At 29.5% G+C, this 23,565-nt stretch overlaps 1 protein-coding gene across 1 annotated transcript in view; it reads right to left on the reverse strand.

Moving 5' to 3' along the window:
- The window catches only part of dtn (transmembrane protein 132C dtn), a 181,912-nt gene extending 159,393 nt beyond the window's left edge, over nucleotides 1–22,519 (reverse strand). The window contains exon 1 of the mRNA XM_080153486.1: nucleotides 22,013–22,519. Coding sequence (XP_080009612.1) covers nucleotides 22,013–22,076 — 64 coding nt within the window. The 5' untranslated portion in view covers nucleotides 22,077–22,519. The remainder of the gene's footprint in view (nucleotides 1–22,012) is intronic.
- Nucleotides 22,520–23,565: the final 1,046 nt, after the last annotated feature.

The following is a 23,565-nucleotide window of genomic DNA, read 5'->3' on the forward strand; positions in this document are numbered from 1 at the left end:
TAGGCTACAAGAATGGTGAAGCTATTAAAAGAAAACAGCATTTTTGGTGGGGAACAAAAAGTAAATTAAGTTTTTGTGACTGACAATGTCAATATTTGGCTTAATAAAAAAGTTTCAGCCTTAATGTAATTCTTAGTAGCTTAATTCTGCATATATTATTCTGTGTTATAGGGCAGATCTGCCACTACAATCTCTTTATATAGAGTAGTCAGTTTTTTTTATATTTAGCTCTAGATTTCGATAACTACTGAACTATCTGATTTTAATTTTAATCTTCGTTGGTTTTAGGCTATTTTTCTCTTGTCCCGTCTATAGGAAAGTAGCGCAGCCGCTAGTTTTATTATAATAGACTAGCAGTTTTGTAGTTTTAAATAAATACGTATCTTCTAAGCTATAGTTGTTTCAAGTTCTAAAATCACACCATAAACCTACAATTACAGCCGGGAGGTTTGGAATTAAAAGCGAATGACTTTTTCTCCCAAGTAATTACATAGCTAGGATAGTAAAATCAGTGATTAGTGTTGTCTTTCATTATAATGAATATAGAATATACGTGGATATTATGACAGGGGAAAAATTGTAGTTAATTTAGATTGCTAACATGGATATAATCTATTGGTCAGTTCATTCATCCAGTAGGAGAGGAGGGTATAGAGCAAAGAGGTCAGATGGGGGGCATCGCTTCGCTACGAGTTTCACTTGATTAGAGTACATGATAATCTGTTGTAAGATCCAAGTATTTAAAAAATCCATTTTGATTATGCCACTTCAGTATTCAAAATTACATGATTGTTAGAAAGAGAAATCTTTAATTACTTTTTTTCACTTAAACAGGAAACTATAAACAATTTAAAAAAGCAATAAATAAAGCACATTTGTATTGTAAAATTTATGGCAAAAAAATAAATTAAAATCTACAACTTCTTTTACATTTTGTATTGTTTTTATAAATATGGGGAGGGAACATTGTAATGTTAATGAAACTGGTCCCCAAAGTATTATAAACTCGGACTCTCTTTCGTTGGCTCAAAAGCTTTAGAGGATATCTTATTAAATTTAGATAGGATGTACAAACTAGCATATCCAAACATTTCCACTATAATTTTGCTTATCATTATCGGAGTTGTTCATTAATTTATAGTCCAATGTATTATTTATCCATTGAAATCGCATTTTAAATTGAAAGACGTAGCTACATTATAAATAGGTCTGTCCGTTGTTCGTACGTCATGGACATTTTCTTGTTACTTGCATGATAAACAAAATAGTGGTAGTTAAAAAAAAGCAATTTGACTTTACATTTGATAAAATATGATTGATTTTTTACTTCTTTTTCATCTAAAATTGTAATTAATTGCCTTGGTTTTGCAACGATAATTTTGTCCTTTTTAACTAAGGGTAACTAATATATCCTAGTTGAAAAAAGCATTTGTGTAAGAAAGTTAATAAACATTTCTTTAAGAAATGGTTTGAATAGAATTCAAGGTGACTGCTCTTCAATGGTCTTGTAATTAAGTGGACACTACAGCCAATAGAGATAAATGGAGTATCTGTTACACATTTTATAAAAATAAGTCCTTTTTTGGATTGCTCTTAAGCACTTTATTCTACTTATTAATGAATGAATATCAAAATAGAGGTTGGCAATTTTTTTTTTTCAATTTTGTTAAATTTTAAGAATCTTAAGAATTTTTAATCTGAACTTTCCATAAGAAAAAAATTATATGCTTTCTAATATAATAGGTCTAATGCAGACTCTAAGACGAATAGAAAAGCATTGTGAATGGTATTTTAACACCGTTTAAAGGTATTGGTATTTTAGGTTTTTTTGTTATATATTCACTGCTAAAAAGCATTAAAGAATAAAGAAGTGGCTTTTAAGACCTTTTTGTAACCTTAAGGTTTATGAAACTAAATTTTAAAATATCAACTATAGATAAATATCCTTTAAAGTTTAGATATTCATATTTGACTAGAAGGCATCAGTCTCAATTTGTTTTCCCCGATTTTCTCATTTTGCCTGATTTCTCATTTTCATTTTTGGTGTTTATTTGTTTCAACAAGAAATGCGATATTAATGGAAGTCGTATTGATATGCTTTTTTACGAACTTAAACTTAGCTTAAAATGATATATTTGGCAAGATTAATTTATCTACCAATAACCTACTACTGCAATTGAAAACTTTTTAAAATTGTACCTAACTATTACAGAAATCAACATTCCAGGTTTGAAATCATTCCCGACTTGCCTAAATTAACGATATCAGCAATACGTTAGTTCTGAACGAACGAACCGACCATAAATTTGAAAAGCTACGTTTTTTTTATAAATCATAATGTTTGAACACTTCTTTTTGATTGGCATAATCAGGTTGATGCGAATATAAATATATCTTTGACAGCTTCTATAACAAATATTTGCCTTTCCACACTTTTCATTAATCATTAAAGTTCAGAGGGGAAAATTTTACTTATCTAAAAATACTTAAAATAAACATTTTAATGAATCAAAGCTGGATTTTTAGTAGGACAGGGATCTAAAGGGCCAAAATAATGTACATTCCCAATAAATATTAACACAATTACCCCCTCTCTGTTGATTACATTTAGTGGTTGAAACCTATGGACACTCAATTTAATGAAACAAATAATAAAAATTCAATAGTCTCTAGGGTTGCTAGTCCAACGAATAGCAAAACGTTATTGTAAAACTTTGGGAACTATCGTAATAAACAGCCCAATGTCCCCTCCCTCCCTGCATTAGGGGCTTTTATGTTTGTATTTGTCAAAGGATTCAAATATGACACAGCATAATCATGAAACTTGAAAGAAAAGTACATAAAACGAACTAACCGACAGGCGAACACATTGTATAGCAGCTTTGCTATTAAAAATTGTTAAAATTAGAATGAAGAAGAACAAAAGCAAGGAAAGAATGTATGTATGTATGTAAAAATATCTAAACCAGTTGTGTATAAATGGGTCTATTAAGATTTTGATCAAAATTTACCACTGCACTGCAGTAGGGCGGCTATGTAAGAATAATGGATTTTAATATATGGAGAAGATCATTAAAAAATGCATAACCTATTAATTGGCGTGTATTGTAAAACAAATGCTCAAAAATCTTTAGTAGATTCTCTAAATAAAACTTATGATAATACATCAAAATAAGAAACTTGTTTAAGATTATTTAAATAATTACATAAATATGGACAAACTTTGAAAAAAGATTGGACACAATGTATCAAATGATGCATCCATTTGTTATTAAATCCATTATTTGAAGTGGTTGGAGGAAATTGTCTTGTCAGAGTAAATAATGAGCATTGTTTTAACCAAGTGTCTACAAGAGAGTTAATTAGAGTCTTCATATAATAACAATACCAAGGATTAGTTAAGTGTCTACAGTAGAGTTAATTAGAGTGTTTATTCAATAACAACACCAAAGATTATAATGGGTTTTCTCAGTGAGGGAAGGGATATTGGGCTGTTTATTACACTAGTCCTCAAAGTTTTGTAATAAAGTTTTCTTATTCGTTGGCTAAAAAACTTTGGGGACTTTTATCGAATTTTGATTGGTTGGTTAAGTTGGGTGTCCTTTCATTTCAACCACTAATTGTAACCTACTGAAGGAGTAATATTGTGTATCATCATTGGGAATGTATATCAATTTATCGGCCATTGTCCTTTTCCTTTTAGATCTCTGGGTTTTTTACAATGTACTGGATCATCATTGTTTAAATTAATAAAATTTGTAAAAAACTAAATGCATTATTAAAAAAGAAAGTAATACTGTATTAAAACCATTTCTTTAGCACTCTAAATACACCTCTAGTGTTAGAAAGGTACAATAAAAGGTATTATAGAAATATACTATTTAGATAATATTTGTTATACCTTTAAACTTTAGACTTGAGAAGGCTAATCCTTGTAATTAAGTAACAAATTCTCTGTGTGGCTGTTTGTACCAAAGTATCTCATTAATCACTGAAATGATATGGTACTCCTTTACAGTGTAGCTACCCATAGGTTCTGGGAAGGATTAGAGCTTCTTAAGGGGAGTGTACCTCCACCCTCACAAGTATAATGGCTCATGAGAAAAAAAATACAATAAAAGTTCCGATTGGCGGCGCTAGTGTATGACTTACTAAAATTTACTTTGTACAAAGGGTGCCGAAACTTTTATAAAGTTTTATTTAATTTATCTTATTTTGAACAATCTAATCTATTTCTAGTGGTAGGTCATGAATGTATTAATTAGCTAAGTTTGTGCTAATCATAATTAACTACAAATATTTTACACCTTTTCATTTAGACAAAACAAGCAGGGATGGAGCTAGGCTAGGGGACATTCACCTGTTTTTATCCACTATTCCCCAAAGTTCGAATAGCGTAAATCGTACCTTTTGTATTAAATCGATAGGACAATTCTAACAAGTATAAATTAACAAAAAAGCTAACCAAAATCATTGTTTAAAAACGTTTTTCTCCCAATGGCAGTTGAATATCCACACATTTTTCCCAATGGTAGCTGAGTATCCAAAAATGACCCAAATTGTAGCTGAATATCCACGTGGATACTCAGCTGGTATCGAGCCGCGTTTTCTTGTACGTTTGCTCAACAACTTTTGAAACTTTTATTGAATTTTGATTTGTTGGTTCATTGAGTTGAGTGTCCTAACGTCTCAACTACTGATCGTAATCTACAAATGGGGTAATTTTGTGCATCATCTTTGGGAAATAAATAAATATAACGGCCGTTGTCTTAACCCCGTAGAGTTCTGCAAAACAAAATTGAATTAATGCATATGAAAGATGCCAAATAATCAGAAAAGGACAGTAATGTTTTATTTGGATGGGTTATATTTTTTTTAGGGGCGATTTCTCTTGAAAGGTTGGAGGTGCCCTTTTCCCAGTTAGTTCAAAACCTTCCATCCGTGGACATATAAGAAGCTTTACTGCAAAGGCGAACCGCATGGGTCCAGCGGTTAGCGAGATATTAAGCTACATTCACATCCTATTAATTTTATTTAAAGATTAAATATATTTTGGAAGGTTTATAGTTATTTTTAGAAGATTTTTTACTTTTTTTCTATTTCTATTCTTTGTTGTTTCTTTTTTACTTTGTTTTGTATCTCAACTTTTTATATAAGACTCAATAATTTTGGATCTGAGCCAAATGACGTTCATTTAATGTTGTTTAAAATCATACTTTTCTCGAATAGTAACAAAGAATGAGAATTTTTTATAGACATGAATTCTGCCAGTTAATAACGCTAGAACAATAGACATCCATATAAAATAACAATTAACTTTAATTCAGTAAAATGATAATATATCGTTTTAGTAGTAGATGGAATATTTATACAATGATATAATTGTGCTAATTAAATAGTCTGTAAATTTTAGTTTAAACCTAGCAACACAAATCCAAATAATTAATGGTAAGGGGTGGGTAACACCATCTTTCTATGTTTCATTTAACATACAGCTCATTTGGTTTTCATTTTTAAAAATAAGATAAAGGGTTATTGTAGGGCAAATTCTTGGTTCAATTTTATACATCACATAATGATGTACAAAATGGTTATTCTCGAAATAATTTACTTATTATTTACAAAAAATTACAAATTAAAGACATTTTTAAAACCTTATATCAATTGAACATTTCGAAAAAATATTTTTAGTGGTTAATTGTAATTGTACTTTGACACTTACGTACATTACCAGATAATCGGTGTTTGTCGCCCAAACAATTGTCTCATCTTCTATTTTGTATTCAGTTCTGATAAATGTAACACTGCACTGTATAATGGTTAAGAAGATAATATAAGTGTATGTATCGAATGAGAACAATTACTAGTCGAGTCTAATATAGGGATAGAGGGGACATTAGGCTGTTTATTACACTAGTCCCCAAAGTTTTATGATACTGTTTTCTTAACTGTTTTTGGGGACTTTCATTGACTTTTGATTGGTTGGTTCATTGAGTTGAGTTACAAACGATTCACCCACTAAATGTAATCTACACAAGGGGTATTTTTTTTTACTATCATTGGGGGTGTTTACCAATTCATCACTCATTGTCTTATCCCTTTAGATCCCTGAAGCAATAACTATTCTAATATATATTATAAATATCTCTGTCTATAGATGAAATAATATCCTGGGCAGGCGAGAAATTCACAAATTATCTTTTGATTATCTTTGGTATCAAATTAACGCCCGAATTTTTCATTTCACCTTTTCATTCTTTCCCCCCTTTCCTCGATCAATTAAAACCATTAAAAAATTGCTTAAAAACCGGATACTGTTTAAGAACACACTTACATTTTTGGACTTAATTTTATAGATCTTTCCCTCATGATATTGTACCTTGTTTTTATAGGAATCAATAACCTAAAAATCAAATGAATAGGATAAATATATCAACCAAAAAAAGTTAAAAATCTGCAGGCTTTAAATTAAGATGCAGACTTTATGGTAATGTTTATAGAGTTGCTAAGATTTCATAATCGTACCAAACTATTACAGGAATTATCATGTTTCGTTTGAAATCAAAAGGACCCTTCTAAATGTTCCGATTAAGAGTTCTACCTATTTTGACCATTTATGAAAGCACCTATAATAAATGATTGTAATGAAATAAATATAAAGAGATATGAATCTTCAATAATAAATAAACATAAGAAATTTAACAGCACATAATTTAGTACTGAGAATGAGATAAAAAAAAGAGAGTTTCCATAAAACACACAGTTTTGTAACAAGTTTAGCGCAAAAAAATGTTCATAATATCAATATCAATATTTATAATCAAAACAGGACAGATAATACAATTTTTGGCAGGTAGGGTCAATACATCACTTGTATTTCATGAGAAGCTCATTTAATTACTTGTTACTTTTATTTTTTTATATATTTTTAGTAAATTTCTTCTAGCTCATTTTTGCTATTGTTTAATTTTAGCATCATTGGATAAAAATTCTCGAAATGAAAGGGGTAAAAACGAAATAGAGAGAATGGATGCGAAATAGAAGTAATAATTCATGTCTACACCTCATATTTCATACTATGTGTGTGTATTCACTTCCACACATGTATCATCAGAGCCAAGTACAGAGCCAAGCACAGAGCCCTGTGGTACTCCATGAAATAGAAGTAATAATTCATGTCCACACCTCATATTTTACACTATGTGTGTGTATTTACTTCCACACATGTATCATCAGAGCCAAGTACAGAGCCAAGCACATAGCCCTGTGGTACTCCATAAAATAGAAATAAAAATTCATCACATTATCAAATCAGTTATTACTTGAGCACAGACTGCCCTTTCTGATTCACTTCACACTCATAGCTTAATATCTCAAGTTTTACAGCTATTGTGTCTTATTAAAAGCTAAGCTTAGGAAGGTTAGAATTGTCCTATTTATTACAAACTTCGAATGGTGATTACTGTCTATTATTTTTAAATGTCGAGTGTTCATGTTCGTTTATTGAATTCAGAGCTTCCCTTTTATGGATGTTATAATAATTGTTAAAAATATAATTACACTACTTTGCAAATGTGACGATATGTGGAAATGAACCCACACCACATTTCATACACAATAACACACTAATTTAAACAAAAAGAGAAATTCTATTAAGAATGGAGAAATACTATAAAATAAAATAAAGAAAAATAGTTTGATTTTTTCTCAATATGATTCAATAATAATAAATCTTTTTTTAATGACATCTATGAAAAAAGAAAATTAAACTGAAAATGAATGTCTTATAGTTTTTTTTGACTGTGAAACTACAGTAATCAATTTGCAGAAACTGTGAAGACTGTGTGGATACCGTCATATTTATGGACGTACAGACATACCTATACTATAGAGTAGCTGCGATCATAAAATGCCAAACTGTGTTGAAAAAAAAATTAGAATATTTGTTTATGAAACATATTTCATAAAAGAATAATAAACTTATTATCTAACACCACGTAAATTACATTATACTACAGGGAAAAACAGATATACTTGCAAATATAACAGGGAGGAAGGGGACATTGGGCTGTTTATTACACTAGTCCCCCAATGTTTTATAAGGCTGTTTTTTATTTGTTGGCTCAAAAACTTTGGAGACTTTTATTGAATATTAATTGGTTGGTTCATTAGGCTGAATGTCCAATTTTTTTAACCACTCATTCTAATCTACAGAAGGGGTAATTTTTGCATCAGCAGCGGCCATTGAACCCTGAATAATATTTTGTCTTAATATTGATTTAATAACTTTTAAATCAGTTTTTCATCAGGTTAAATATTCTTTAATCCCTGTAAATGAAGTGTTAATATCTGTTTAATGTACGGCTATAAACAGTTTTAGTATATTAGCTTTTTTTACATTGTATATTTTTATAATTTAGAAATGTTTATCTCAAAACACGCAACATTTCTTAGGAACAAGGTCTTTGTAAATCATTACAGCAACTCTATAAATAACCATAAGTGTAGGTACGTCCAAATTCTTACTTATTAATCTGTGTCTTCATTTATCGTCCTCGATTGAAAGTAAAGAATAATCCCTCTATAACGAATTTTTTTCATCGGTCACGAAATTAAACTTGTTTTTAGTGGTGTGCACAGAGTTTTGTCGGGGTTTATCAGTAGTTGAAAAGTTGAAAAAACAAGACATACCTAAAATAAAATAAAATAAAATTTGAGGCATTTTATAAATAACACTTTCTGGCTTAATTGTCCTTGTTATTTTGAAAATACCAAATTAAGCTTATCCTGTTCAAATTAAAGCCTAATTTAGAATCCTTAAACATTCTTTAATTATCTGTGTGTCGTTAGCTATAGGACTTTAAAGTATGTATTCAATTTTAAAGGAACCCTCCAGTATCTTGGTTTATATGCAAAATTTTTATATTTTTAAGTATCATGTATTTATCGCATCATATTATAGAAAGCTTTCCAATTCCATGGATATTAAAATGAAAATTATAGAAATAAAACCAGTTTTGTTAGATCTGAGGGGTTAAAGGCCAAGGCTGGTATTAATTTTAAGATTTTAAGTAATTCGATGCTCTACATGATTTTTCAGTGTGGCTGAAACCTACTTTATGTCATTGTATTTGAAGTTTCTTCTTCTGTTAATATGATGGCAATATTACATATTACTACTAGAATAAGAATCCTATATCCACCACACTCTAATATCTGCAGTTTTAAAATTTGTCTTGTAAATATAATAACACGATAAAAGTCTAGCAGTTCCTTTCCTTTGTAGGACAATATAATCTAGTTATGGGTATTTTCACCTTGTTAAACCATTGACTCCACAAGAATTGGAATTGCCTTATTAACTCACAAATATGCCTTCAACGGCTTTTGAAAGAAAGAAAAGTATGTATGTAAAAAATTAATGTAGAATATATTTTGACATTATGACAGGGGAAAAATTGTTGTCAATTTAGCTTGCTTACTCGGAACTCATTTACTGGTCAGTTTGTTCATCCAGTAGGAGGGAAAAGGATGGGTAGAAGGTAGTGGATAGAAATATCAATATTTTGGCCCGCTTGGAGTTTTACTTTATTAGAGAACATAAAAATCTGGTGTAAGATCCAAAATCTTTAGAATCCGTCAACAAATAAATAATCATTACAGCCTAAGTCCTTACGTATTTGACTTGGACGGAATGACGGCAGAAGAAAATTCAGACTTTTAAAATAGGTGATATATAAAGAAAATTCAAAAATGAGAAAGTGAATGAAAGATGGAAAAGATTTTGGTTTGTTGTAAACATGTCAAATTGTTTGGACTGTATAATATGCCACAAAATTACAGGAAATGAAGGGATAAGGCATACCCAACTAAAAATTAGAATACATACCAAAGAATTTTATTTCCATATTCATTTAAAATGTAATATATATAATAATAGAATTATAGTTACTATGATCCACCCGATTAAAATGTACTGTAATAAAAAAAAACTTGGAGCTGGCTAAGATAACGATCCCCGCCATCAAGCCCCTTTATCCCCCCCCCTGTCCTACAGGATGAACGAACTGACCAATAAATGATGTTAGCAACCTAAATTAACGAAAGATTTTCCCCTTTAATAATATCCGCGTCTTCTAAATTTGTCCATACATATAAGACTATTTTTTTAAAGTGTATAAAAATTCTCTACAAAGTATACCAAATCCCTAGCCTCCCTGAAAACACCATAAAAATTCCGAATTCCACACGGAGATCTTTACGACGATACAGCACACAGATAGGTCAAAAAGTGTTCTTACAAAATGTAAGGGAAAATAATTTGCTAATTAAATTTTTAAGGCAATAAAAGCAGCGTAGGTGAATAATATAACAGAAATTAATATACTGAAGTAAAAAAAAAATAAAAAAAATTCTTTTTAAATATACAGTAAATGTGATGTTAAAACGACAATAATTTTAGACCGACGTAGGTTAATGATGTAGGAGCTACTCCACGTACAATAATAGTAATAATATATGCTAAATCTTACTGAATGTTTTTCTACACGAACACCTTTCAATATTGATTTTTCATATTGTGTTGTCTTAGAAAGGGGGAAGATGGGTTTAAAATAAAATCAATAGGAAAGTTAAAAAAGGGGGGAGGGAGAGGGTTAAAGCAACATTGTCAAAATGAGATGACTTTAGATTAGATGATTAACTTATTAAGATATTCAAATACCATTTTATCTCTCAATTTAAATAGAACTGATTACAGGTTATAAAAAAGTTTTAACTAGAAAGAGAACATGGACAATTTTAAAATAAGTAGCGCAGCAATGACAAGCTAACAGCTAATTTTCATGTAAAAAGAATAGCATACTTTAATACAGTAGGTTCACAACATTTTTTTGTTGTAAATTACATAGATTTGCCAATGCAATTTTACTAAATTTTGAATTTGAAAATGATAATACGGAAGTTTAAAGTTGATTTTATGGACATGCTTACTTACGGTTTCTACGTTTGTTTTGCTGTTTTATGAGGACGCTGCGCCCACCCGGAAAGTTTTTAATTTTTTCGCTTTAATTAACAGGAATGTTTGTTCGTTAAACACCTGTAAATAAAATTCTTTTACCACTTTTTAAAATGACATGATAATTTGAAAGTTTTTAATAAGTTGAACCATTTCAGTTACTTCTTACAGTTTTAAAATTTTAAATAGACATGACAATTCTATAATTTCAACGCATTTTTATTAGCAAATCTTTTTTACCTACGGTTATTCCGCAAATGTTCCTTGTTCATTGGCGGATTATTAAATTAAAGTTATAAAATGTTTACAATTTTAAATTTTATCAATATTATTTTCAGTTAGTCTTGATTTTAACTATGATTTAAATATGGCTCATTTACATCTTATTTTGACTACATAACACTTTACTGTTTTTTTTTGTAGTTTAATTGCTGAGCTTGAACGTAATAAACCTTAATATAAGGATCACCAAAATTATTCAAGTTTATCTAGAACAGAAATCATAAAACAATCAAAAATATTTTTCCAAAACTTTCTCAATGATAATAAATAAAGATAGGATAATAATAAATAATTCTGGAAAACTTTGTTTAAGAACTAATTTAGGTTTCCTTCAGTGGCACATAGATTTATTATTAAACGTCAGGGACAGAGGGTTAAGATAATGGGTGATATATTTTTGTTTAAAAAGATTGATTCAATACTAATAGGGCCCCTTTTCACCAAAATTCCTCTATTATAAAAGTAACGATAGTCTAATAATGATTAAACAATGCATGGCCAATTTACCTTTGATAAACTAAATTACCCTTTATATAGATCAAAATTACCGGAAGATAAGTTTGGATACTTCTAGTTTTCAGAGACCAGTCAAGATTTATTAAAAGTCCTCAAAGTTTTTAAGACACCAAATAAGAAAAACATAGGGTACCAGTTCTATTTACATACAAATGACCCCTTCCCTTTCAGACTAAAAACGGTAAAAAGGCTAATTCTACATAATTTATACCGTGTAAAATAATCTGACTAATTTTGACATGAAATTTAATTTTACCAGACTTCTCCTCTAAATTGAATCTGTGTTTTTATCTTTAAAAAGGTAATAATTATGTAAATTATACCAGTTAGATTCTGTATTCTTTATGGCCTTTTTAGAAGATTTAGGGACCACAATTTCCATAAAAGCGAATTTTAACAAATCAGACAACTGAAAATCAAGCAAAAAAATATTTGTTTAAAAGGTAAGGAGTGGCGGATTAAATAGAGTTCATTATTATGCCTATTTATTGCATGAATTTATATATTAAAAGTTTGAAATTGAATTCAATATGCCTTTATTTAATATCCACTACGGATGGAAAAACGGACTACAGAAAAGCTTTAAACAAGGTGCAATAAACTTTTTGTAAAGATTCATTTCGGCGCCAAAAAACTTAATTATTCTAAACTCTTAACAGAATCTAGTGATTTTTTTTATGAAAAAGCATCACAAAAAGAACCAAATCCAACTAGATTTGAGGTGAAAGGCGTTTTTCGCTTAGTGTCTCATAAATTCATTACTGCCTATCTATACAACACTTTTACAACAGAAAAAAGGCCGGCTGTTTAAATGCACAAAAAAGAAACCATCTATTTTTTGTATAAAACAAAACAGGTATAAATAGATTAAAATAATTAAAATAGACTAATATGATAATTACAAGGAAAAAAGTTTTATCTCTAAAAAGTCCAAACATGTATGATTTTGCTTTATAGGGGAAGTTTTAGGAAATTTTAGGGATTAAAGTACCCACATGACCTATAAGCTAGGGGTGATAAAAAAACAACAACAATTTGCTAAAGATTTTATTAACATAAATATTACATCATAAGGAAAAAGGATAAGAGGATGAATACTCACCCCTTTTTCATGGTAAAATACTACTTCCCCATCCCTAAATTTAGAAGCAGACGAAAATCAAAAACCGCCCAGGGCTTTTTGTAAGTCAATCATAAATAATAATGTGAATAAAAAGAAAAGCGATATTTAACAAACAGCCGTGGGCGGTCAAAATCAGCTGAATGTTCATTATGAAAAAAATTTCCCCCTTTTTAGAAATAGAAGGATTCATCTTTCATGAACAAATTTTTTTAAATAAAAATAAAATTCTATGTAATTTTTAATTAAAACATTAAAACGAAAATATCTAATCTAATATTCTTGCCCTAAATATGGAAATAGTAAAATGTAAAAAATATTTTTTTTTAATAATTTTTAATCCTCCCATTTGAAAAGTAGTGGAATAGCAATAAATTTTAGCGCGGCAACAGCGCTGAGTAGGCCTCTAGGCCCACTGCCTATTTTCGTCTTCTAGTTGCTTCGATTCCTCTCTTTTATTTTTTTCTCTATGTATTACATATATTTGCCACATAATGTATATAATTTGATGGTTTAGCACCTTTCAAGAATATTATTCGAAATCTAGGTTTGAGTGTTTCTTTTAGCCGCGTGGCAACTCTATAATTGTTTCTTTTCTGCCTTTCCATACGTCTTAAATTCTCTAAGTCTTAATTAAATGCTAAATAAATAAATTTTAACTTTTCTCCTTTTTATAATTCTATGCCAACATAGGAATCTTTGTTTGTTTGTTGTTATTTTAGTTTTAAAATTTTCTTTCGGTGTATTTTAAATCATGCTATGGTTTAAACCCAAAATCATCAAATTTGTATAAAAACTTGTTGAATCTGTTCCAAAAAATAGTTAAGTGATCGAAATTACTCTAAATTTGAACAGGTTTACTTTTAAATTTTAAGTTGATACTATTTTGAAAGCGTAGCTACTTTATTTTTTTCTTTATATGACATTCAGTCAATAAAAAGCTAATGACAGATAAAATAATATCCAACCAATTTCAATAAATAGCAATACAGTATCTACCTAAAAAACTGATAGTTTTCACTTCTATCTTTTTCAAATAAATATCTTTGTTATAAAGGCAAAATTTTAATATTGAAAAGTTTTTAGGTATCAAAGATAAAAGCCTGTATTTGGATGTAGGCATTCTTGGTTTGAAAGACTGAAAAAATATTGTTTTGCTTGACATAATTATTTGACAGGTCTACATGCAAGGCAGGAACATTCATACTAAATGGTCGAAAAGTTAAAAAGACAAGACAATACACCTGAGATGAAAAATTGGCTTGGCATTTCAAAGACATTTTGTCCAAAAAGTTAAGCGTTTACAATATATAAATAACGCATTTCTTATAATGACACAGTCATCGTAGACTTTTGTTGATTAATAGTCAGAAAATCAGAAACAAATAACTTTTGGCGGATGTTATTTTGCAACCTGATTGTACAACAATTGGTGTGAAAAATCTTTGGTTTTGCTCACGCGACATGCCACTGCAAAATTTTGAGTTCATTGCTTTCAATAATTTGCCCAAATATAAGAAGTTAAAAGGTTCCAATCAATGCAATTAAGATTTAACCAAGGTATATGATGTCTTAGATCTCGCGAACGGCTGTAGTGATTAAATTCTCCTTTATTTTTGGACCAAGAACGAGCTTCCGTGAAAATTGAGCATAAACGTATATTGGATTCAAGAAATATTTTTTTTAAATCATCGCATCGTATTATAGACAGCTTTCTGCGGATATTAAAATAAAAAATTATAAGATTTTATTATTTGTATTATTATAATTTTATGTAATTTAATGTTTTACATGATTTTTCAGCATGGCTAAGAATCGGTTCTAATCCAGCGGATATTAATCGGTTTCGAAGCCGTACTGAAAAAACCATTAAATGTTTGAATAATGAAAATTGAAAACATGAAATATGCAATCCATCAAAAAATTTAATTTAAGAGAAAAAAAATTAAATTTGAAGGAGAAAATAAAATTGGAACACAGTAATAGTGTCTGACTGATTATGACGTAACAAAAAAAATTAGCCAATGAGAGGCCGTTATTGACCAATGGTAAAATCGATAGAGGCCTCTCATTGGCTAATTTTTTTTGTTACGTCATAATCAGTCAGACACTATTACTGTGTTCATAAAATTGTTGTAAGCTGACGTAATGTGTTGGAACAATTTCAAATTATATGTCAAAAGTTTTTTTTGGCTCAAATTTTACAGAATCTTTGATATTCATTTTTTACAGCATGGCTACTCTATAAAACAATTTCCAGTAAGGCTTCCAAACCGGTTCGAATCAGCTGGATTAGAACTAGTTCTGAGCCATACCGAAAATCAATTATAATATCGTATTATAGACATTTTTTCACGAATATAAAATATAAATTATATAAAATCAATACCAGTTTTGTCAGCAACGAGGAATTTTAATCTTATTATTTTTCATTTTAATATCCTCGGAAAGATGTCTGTAATACGATGCGATAAGTAACTATTATTCATCTGATTATACTGTATAGTATATTAGTTAAGTGAGTGCGTGTGATATAATTATTTTGAATGTTTTCATTGTTGTTATTTTTATCTTACACTTAATCTTTCTTTTTTACTTTTTTCCCCTGCCGTCTTTCTTCACTTGATTTCCCTAATTTTTTCTCACACACAGGTCAAAATAACTTCACTATTGAGTCATTAAACACTTTTTTGTACATAGAATCAGTATTACAAAGATAGACCAATAGGAAATGTCCGATTTTAGATCTTTTTTGTGTAAATTGTGTAAATTTTTCCTCTCTCTACAATGGTTTTCACCCCCCCCCCTTCTTTTTTTGGTTTGTTTTGTTTTATTTTTGTTTTTTAAAGCAAATTCCTCGTCCTAACTTTGTCTTTTAGTTTCTTTTTAAAGTGTTTTCCTCCAATTCCTACTTGATCTCTTTTTAGTTGCAACTTTTGATCTATGCTGTGTTATGTTTTTCTACCTACATATTAATTACTGGCTGTGACTGCTTGCAATGTTGTCTAATGAATCTGTACCTACAGTCATTTGTATTATTGCGGATAATTGTCTCTTTGTTTTCCAGATATGAATTGTATATATTATTGTTACCTGCTGTTTTTATTAATGTTATATTTTTTGGAACATATAAATTATCTATGTTTTGTTTTAATAAATTATTACGTTCCTATTTTTCAGTGTTTAGTTTGTGCAAAGTTATCTCTACTAGCTAGTATTTGTCGCATTACTAATGACGCTATATCATTGACTATTGAGACCTATGCCTATTGATCCATCTCCCTCTTTTATATAAAGGCTGTACCTTCCCAGCATATTGACTGGATACTATATTGTTTAATAAATGTGCCCTTTTTAAGGGCTTTAACTCTATAATCTAGGTGCTATGTTTTGTTCCCAAACTGCTGATGGTTTCATGTACACCCCTGGTTCCCAATCTGCTGTCAAGCTGCCTGCTGTCCTGTACTGCCCATGGATCCTGGCTATGAAACCATGCCTCTTATATTTTCTTTACTCCAACTCATCCTTTTCAATTATCCTTGTCCTTGTCTTACTTGTTTCTTCTATAATTGCTTTACCCTTAAAATTTCTCATTCCTCCTTTCCCGGAATCCCCCCCCTCCCCGTTTTCCTTTCAACCCGTATCTTAATTTTCCTTCTAGTTGATATTATCTTTATTTTTGTGCTTTGTTTGTTTTTGATGCTGCTGTTTTGTTTTTATCTTGTCTAAAAATCATTATGTAAATTGTAATGCTATAATTTGAATAATGTCTTTTTACCTCACCTGTTCTGTTGTGCTTTATTAAAAAATGTTTATATTTGTACCCGCTGTATTTAAAAAAAACCTTATAAAACCTAATAAATAATTAAATTATAAAATTTAAATCTTAATTAAGTATCTATCAATACTTTTTAAGCGTATCGCGTTTTCTATAAAGGCATGTCTAACTCTAAAAATAATTGTACAATGTCCAACTATTTTTCAACTTTAAATTTTGAACTTTTATTTTCTTTTTCCCCTTTTTACCAATTACATGGCTTTTAAGTCTTTCAATCTCATATTTCATTGTGTTTATATAGTGTGTAATATAACTGATATCAATAATTTTCCTTTCAATTTTGCGTGTCATGACGATTCGCGTACTTGTTTGTAAATATTATATATCCTATCCAACTCTGGTATAGAATGTATACATTTTCTATAACATTTTGTTTGCACTTTCTGCTATAATAAAAATATATTTGTGTTTACTCAGCTCAATGTATGTTCTTAATGTATGTTTTATATTATTTCTATTCTTTATTATTGTTTGTTTTCATGCAAGACAAGGCACGAAAGCAGCCTTCAGACGCAGTCGCAACTGCCGAAAATAGACGTACTGACAATATCTAAGCATTCGGCAGCATAACCGCAATCTGCAGTCACAAACAACCGTCACAATGACAAATGATGACAGCAAATAATCAACTACAGCTAAAAATATGAATTAGAAGCATCGAGAGTTGCCACCGCAACAGCTAATTAAAAAAATACAACTATCACCAGAATTCAAAGATGCGTCATACATTCTGCGGCAAACGCTGTTTCGGAGCTTAGTTAAATGTTAATAAATTAATAATACATAACTTTATTGATTGATTTATTACAAGTATTATTTTTTACAACTTAAAATAAACTAAATAGTTTTATTGAGTCATTAAACAAGGAGGAGGGGACATGGGGCTGTTTATTGGGTTAGTCCTCAAAGCTTTATAATAACTTTTTCTTATTCGTTGACTGACCAACTTTGAGGACTTTATTGAACTTTGATTGGTTGGTTCATTAAATTGAGTGTCCAATCGTTTCAATCACTAATTGTAATCCACAGAAAGGGTAATTTTGTGTGTCATCATTGGGGATGTAAATAAACTGATCGGCCATTGTCTATTCCTTAAGATCCCTGGCTATTAACAAACATAACAATTTAATTCCAAATAATCATAGGCCTAAAATAAGTGTTTCTTCAAAACCAAAAAATAATTGTAATACAAATATTAAATATTATTTATAAAATAGGTTTCTACATTATTAACGTAGAACTCTTGACATAAATTGTTTTAATTGTAATTCAAGAATTTTTAAAGGAAAATTTACAAATAAACTTTACTCAATGACTAACGTACATTTAAAGTATGGCATAGTTGACAAAATTAAGCAATTATGACCAAGAGCATGCACTAATATTTATACAATTTATATCAAATATTAGTACCATTTGCGGAAAGCTGTCTACAATACGGTACAATAAATAACTATTATAAGCTACTGTAACTCAATGGCAAACTAGTGCTTACAACTGGTAATCAAAACTAAAGGTATAACTTGGCCACAAATTAAATGGTTATTAAACAAAGCTAAGTACTAGGCATGAATTCTAGATTTCTATGGACTTACATTGGGTATAATAAAACATGGATTAATTAATTTGGATTGTTCTTAAATTATATTTAGTATGGAAAAGCTTTATATTTAAGCGGAGCTACTCTTTTACTTTGACAAAGTCGGACGAATAGGGTTACATAAGGAAGTTAGTTTTCTTTTAAAATAAGGAACTTTCTACTAAACTGCACACAAGAATATGAAATAGACTGTTTTGATTAAAAATATTATTAGGTTGTGTTGCTTTATCCACCAATTTTTAAATCTATTGTTATGCATAAGTGAATAAGAATGATTTGACTTGTAGATTAGAGAACAAATATTTGATTTACCCAAATTTGGACGCGTGTGTGTGAGTGTGTCAAGCTGAATTCACTTAAAATTTAGAAATTAAATCACTTATATGACAATTCATTCTTTTCCTAATATCTAAGTTATGTCCCTCACATGGCTTCTTTCATATGTTTTTTATTTCAGATACTAAAACTATTTATCAATTTCCTACTAATCCTATTCAGATATTATTGATAATGCCTGTCAAATCTTTTATTTATTAATTAAAATATGTTGCATCATTTTCCAATTTCCCTATTTAGTTTTTTTTTTAAATACTGCATTGTCAGGTGCGTGACTATAATTTAGGTATCTTTAAGAATGTTATCTTCAGTGTTTGAATGGAAGCTAGTGTTCATCTTTCATTCTATTTAATTGTCTTTGTTAGTTCTCTTACAATTAAGCTAATGGTTACAATTATTTTAGCAATAATTTAAAGTTGCTTTTATTCAAACCTTTTCCTTGATCTGATAGAAGTAAAGATGAAGATTACAAGTTTCACCTATTTCTATTAATGTCATGCATTTGGCAAAGCAAAATATGTCTTGAGTCATGCCAGAGCTTAGGCTAAGATGCAAACGATTTTTTAATGTTTTTGTTTTGACACCATCCTATTGAATTGAAGACAAACAATTGGCAATATCTTAAGCCAGGTCTTCTAATATATGTGGCCATAAAATTTGAATTCAATAGAACAAGGACATTCATTTCAATAAGTAGCAAAGCAAAGTAGCTTATTCAATTCAAATCTAATAATACTTTTTAATTATTAAAAGTCAAGAAATACTTTTCCAGCATGTCTTCGAAACGATTAATATCATCTGAATTAGAACCAGTTCTCAGACACACTGAAAAATCATGTATAGCATCGTATTACAGATAATGTTCCTCTAATATCAAAATAAAAATTATAACTTTAATACCAGTTTTGTTAGCTTGTGCCATCTGGACTAACAAAACTGGTTTTGATCTTATAACTTGCATTTTAATATCCGCAGAATGCTGTCTGTAATACGATGCGATAGATAACTATATCAAAGCTTTTTTATATGTTCAAATCATATTCTGTCACCCTTAAATTAGAAATATTTCTTTATACATCAATTGATAGAGATATATTTGTAAAAGAAAAAATCATTTGATTAATATCTATTAATTAGTAATGAATAAGTAATTAACTAATACATAACTTGGTTATAAGATAAGGTTATTAGATAAAGATATCATAATAAATATTAAACAATTTACAATACATACATAATAAATTAATATATGGAAATAGATAAATTAAGTCTCTATATATTCTATACTAGCGGATCCGCCCCTAGAAGCACAGAGGAAAGGTAGAGGGTTGCCAACCCCCTCCCCCCTTTTTAGTTATAAAAGAAAAAAAATAGGGGATTATTTTTCCAGGGGCGAAGGTGAAGATATCTTCACTGCAAAAGATAACCCGATCGTTTCAGTGGTTAAACAAACAATCATCCTGTAACTTTAATAAAAGATTTATTTATATTTATAATGCCTTCTGAGACTTAATAAGTAATGTTAGTATTGTTAAAAATGTCGACGTCAATATAAGCCTAAAGGGAATATAATAACGCTTGTATGTCACCAAGACCATTTTTTTTATACGCTGGATATACAGGGTGTTTTTTTTTTAATAGGACAAAAGTATTGCTTAATATAACCCACTTGCCATTGACAGAAATTAATAATCTATATCCTAATTTCTTTATTGGGTTGGCGCAATTTGTATAAGAAAAAAATACTTGGCGATTTTCAACAAATTATGCCTTAAAAACCGGTTTTTCCAAAGTAGTTATTTTTGGAATATTTTTGGATCATTACCAATTTAAAGAGTGTGCAAAAATGCGTATATTAAAAATGTATTATAAAAATTTTAATTTTGATGTTCTATTTCAATCAAATGACATTCGTCTAAATCTAGTATTCATTACTGACTTTAAATTCACTTTTAGGCCTCAATATGATTATGCATAAATCAATATCTATCATTAAACTTTTGAGCATGAAATTTTAACAAAATCAATTTTGTTCTAATTTTCTGATGAGATCTATTTGACAAATATGTGAAAAGTTTGAGATGGATGAATATGAGTTTGGAAGAAAAAAGATAAATCAGATATTTTTTCAAAACAGTACAAAATTCAATTTAAAGGGTTGGCTTATAAAGTAAAATTAAATAAGTTTATTTAAATTTAAGGTTTAATTTTCTAATAAAGCCAAAAAAAAGATTTAGTTAGAATAAAGAACATTTTGTGACATATTCAGTAAAAGTATCATCCTAACAAACTTAATCTAGTAATATAAGGCTAATAATCTTGTATTCAAAATTATTATTCTATTTTCATTGAGAATCTCTGCTGTAAGCTCTTAGGATATTGTATGATTGTATATGTGTCTATTGAATTCTTTAATGTTTTCTTAAATGTAAGTCATAGAGAAGCTGCGCTACTAAAAATTTAAGATTTAAATATTTGTTAAAATGCATGAGCCACCCTAATTTTTCCAACCATAATCCTAACAAGATTGGAAAAGTTATTGCTTCATCTAAACAAATATGCATATCTTAAAAGAAAAACACATTTCTTTAAAATTAGAAATTTAATGCAAACAATGGTTGTAGAATATACGTGACAGGGGAGAAGTTGTTATCAATTTATCTTGCTAACATGGAACTCGTTTATTGGTCAGTTCGTTCCTCCAGTAGGAGGGTAAATTGGGTGGAAGGGGGTGGGTTAATCTTTATTTGAGTTTCACTTTAATAGAGAACATGAAAATCTGGTGGAAGACCCAATTTATAACATAACCATTATGCAAACAGTTTTTAAATCAGACAAAAGTAAGGAGGTATACACTATATAAAACAAAATTAATATATAAAATTTGTTTCAATTCATTAATATTTTGAAAATTTTATTTCATATTCAGTAAAGAAAAGTTATGGCCTGTACAAAGATGTTAGTTTGATAAAGTAGTCTTGGGTTGAGATGGATCAATAGCTTTTAAAACTGAAAAGTTATTGTTTTCTCTTATCTGGCATCTGATTCTGTTCAATAGACAATTCTGTAACAGTCTTAGATTTTAAAAATTCAATTATCATTTACAATAAAACAGAAGAACATTTAACTTTAATACAGTGTTATTTCGCTACATAATGCAAATAAAACCTTTGATTGGTTGCACAATGTACAAGTACATGGATTAATTAATTTGGTATAGAGTACCAATTCCGAGCCGGCTTATTCAAACTAAAATTCTACGGTCATATCAAAAAAAAGAATACATATAGCTTAAAACCATACCTGTCCATATAAACAGAATCAGTCCTATGAACTGACAAGTCCATAAACGAGATCTTAAATTCATCTCAACACTTTCATTATAACTTTTAGCAGATTATTTTTAATTCACAAGCTTTAATTCTCAATCACTTTTTATGTTATTTTTGGTTATTTTTTCACTTGATATTTATTCTCGGGGGAAAAATGTCCACCCTTATATTTTTTAAACCTGGAAGTGGAAAAATGACCACTGTGACAGGTCGAGTCACTATGCAGTTATAAATTTACACGATATTCAAATCACTCGTTGGTATATTCTTTTATATTTCTGATTTCTATTATTTTGAAATTTCGTTCACTTTTAATCTATTTCATTCTATTATGTTATAAATCGAATATTTATCACAATTCGTATTATTCTATTTGTATCGAATTAAAATTACATTTTTAATATTTTCTTTATAAAAATTCGCAACAACCCCCTGCGGGCGCTGGATATCACTTGACTACTGAGTACTGAGTAGTGCTAAAGTAAAGTTGTCTTCTTTCTATCCACTACGGAGTCTCTCTCTCTCTCTCCTTTCCCCCCTCCCCTGCTTTCCCTTTCTCTCTTTCCTATTGACTACGGAGTCCGCGCATGCTCCACACCCCTTTTATTCCCTGCCCATCCTTTACTCCATCTAACCCCTCTCTCTTTCTCTTCCCCCTCTCTATTTCTCTATTATTTAACCCCTTTCCCATCTTTACTTCCTATTTTCATGCATAACTTTTATATATTCTTTCTTTTTCTCTCTCTTTCTTTCATTTCTATCCATCTATCCCTATATAAAACTTAAGGATACATAAAAGGATGAGTTATGCAGAAAAAGGGTAAAACAAATGGAAAGGGGTGAGTGCACAATTTATTGGGGAATTTTCCCCCATTCCCTTTTGATTTTTGCAACCACATTTAATGGTTTAGAAATGGAAAGAGGGAGGGGGGGGGGGGGGATTTCTCTCTTACCCTTTCTTAAAGAAAATTTTCTTACTCTTTAATCTTTACTATCTTTAGTGTAATAATCAAAATTTGCAAATTTTTGCCTTTCTTTCTCTTTCTTTTCTTTTTTCTTTCCCTTCTATTCTCTTTATGTTGCAAGTATAATAGTTTTCGATTATAAATAGGAAAGTTAGCAAAGGGTGTGAGACGTGGTGGGTATTTTTTATTTGACTTTGCGTATTTTTCATGTAGCGTAGCTGTTCTTTAATTGCATAAGTTGATAATAAAATATCAAGGACAACCTTATCCATAAGAGCTAATAATGATATTTATAGTAAAATTATTGAGAATCTTTAGTTGGTAAAAATGTACTAATAAATGGTAAAAAAAATGTAAAACCAGGAAAAGGTCAGTTGTGATGGATATTTTGCTACCCCAACGTCAATGAAGGTTCAAAGTTAAGAGGGAAATGATGGTTGCTTAGAATGAACAGGTGTATGCATGAATGTACATGAATTGTAGAGTAGTTGTAACACTTAAATAAACGTTTGTATAATTACTGGTGGCTTTAATAGTTATTAATCGCATCGTATTATAG

Source organism: Acartia tonsa, chromosome 3 (genome assembly GCF_053477335.1).
Source record: "Acartia tonsa isolate MP-2025a chromosome 3, ASM5347733v1, whole genome shotgun sequence".
In the NCBI taxonomy this organism is placed as follows: domain Eukaryota; kingdom Metazoa; phylum Arthropoda; class Copepoda; order Calanoida; family Acartiidae; genus Acartia; species Acartia tonsa.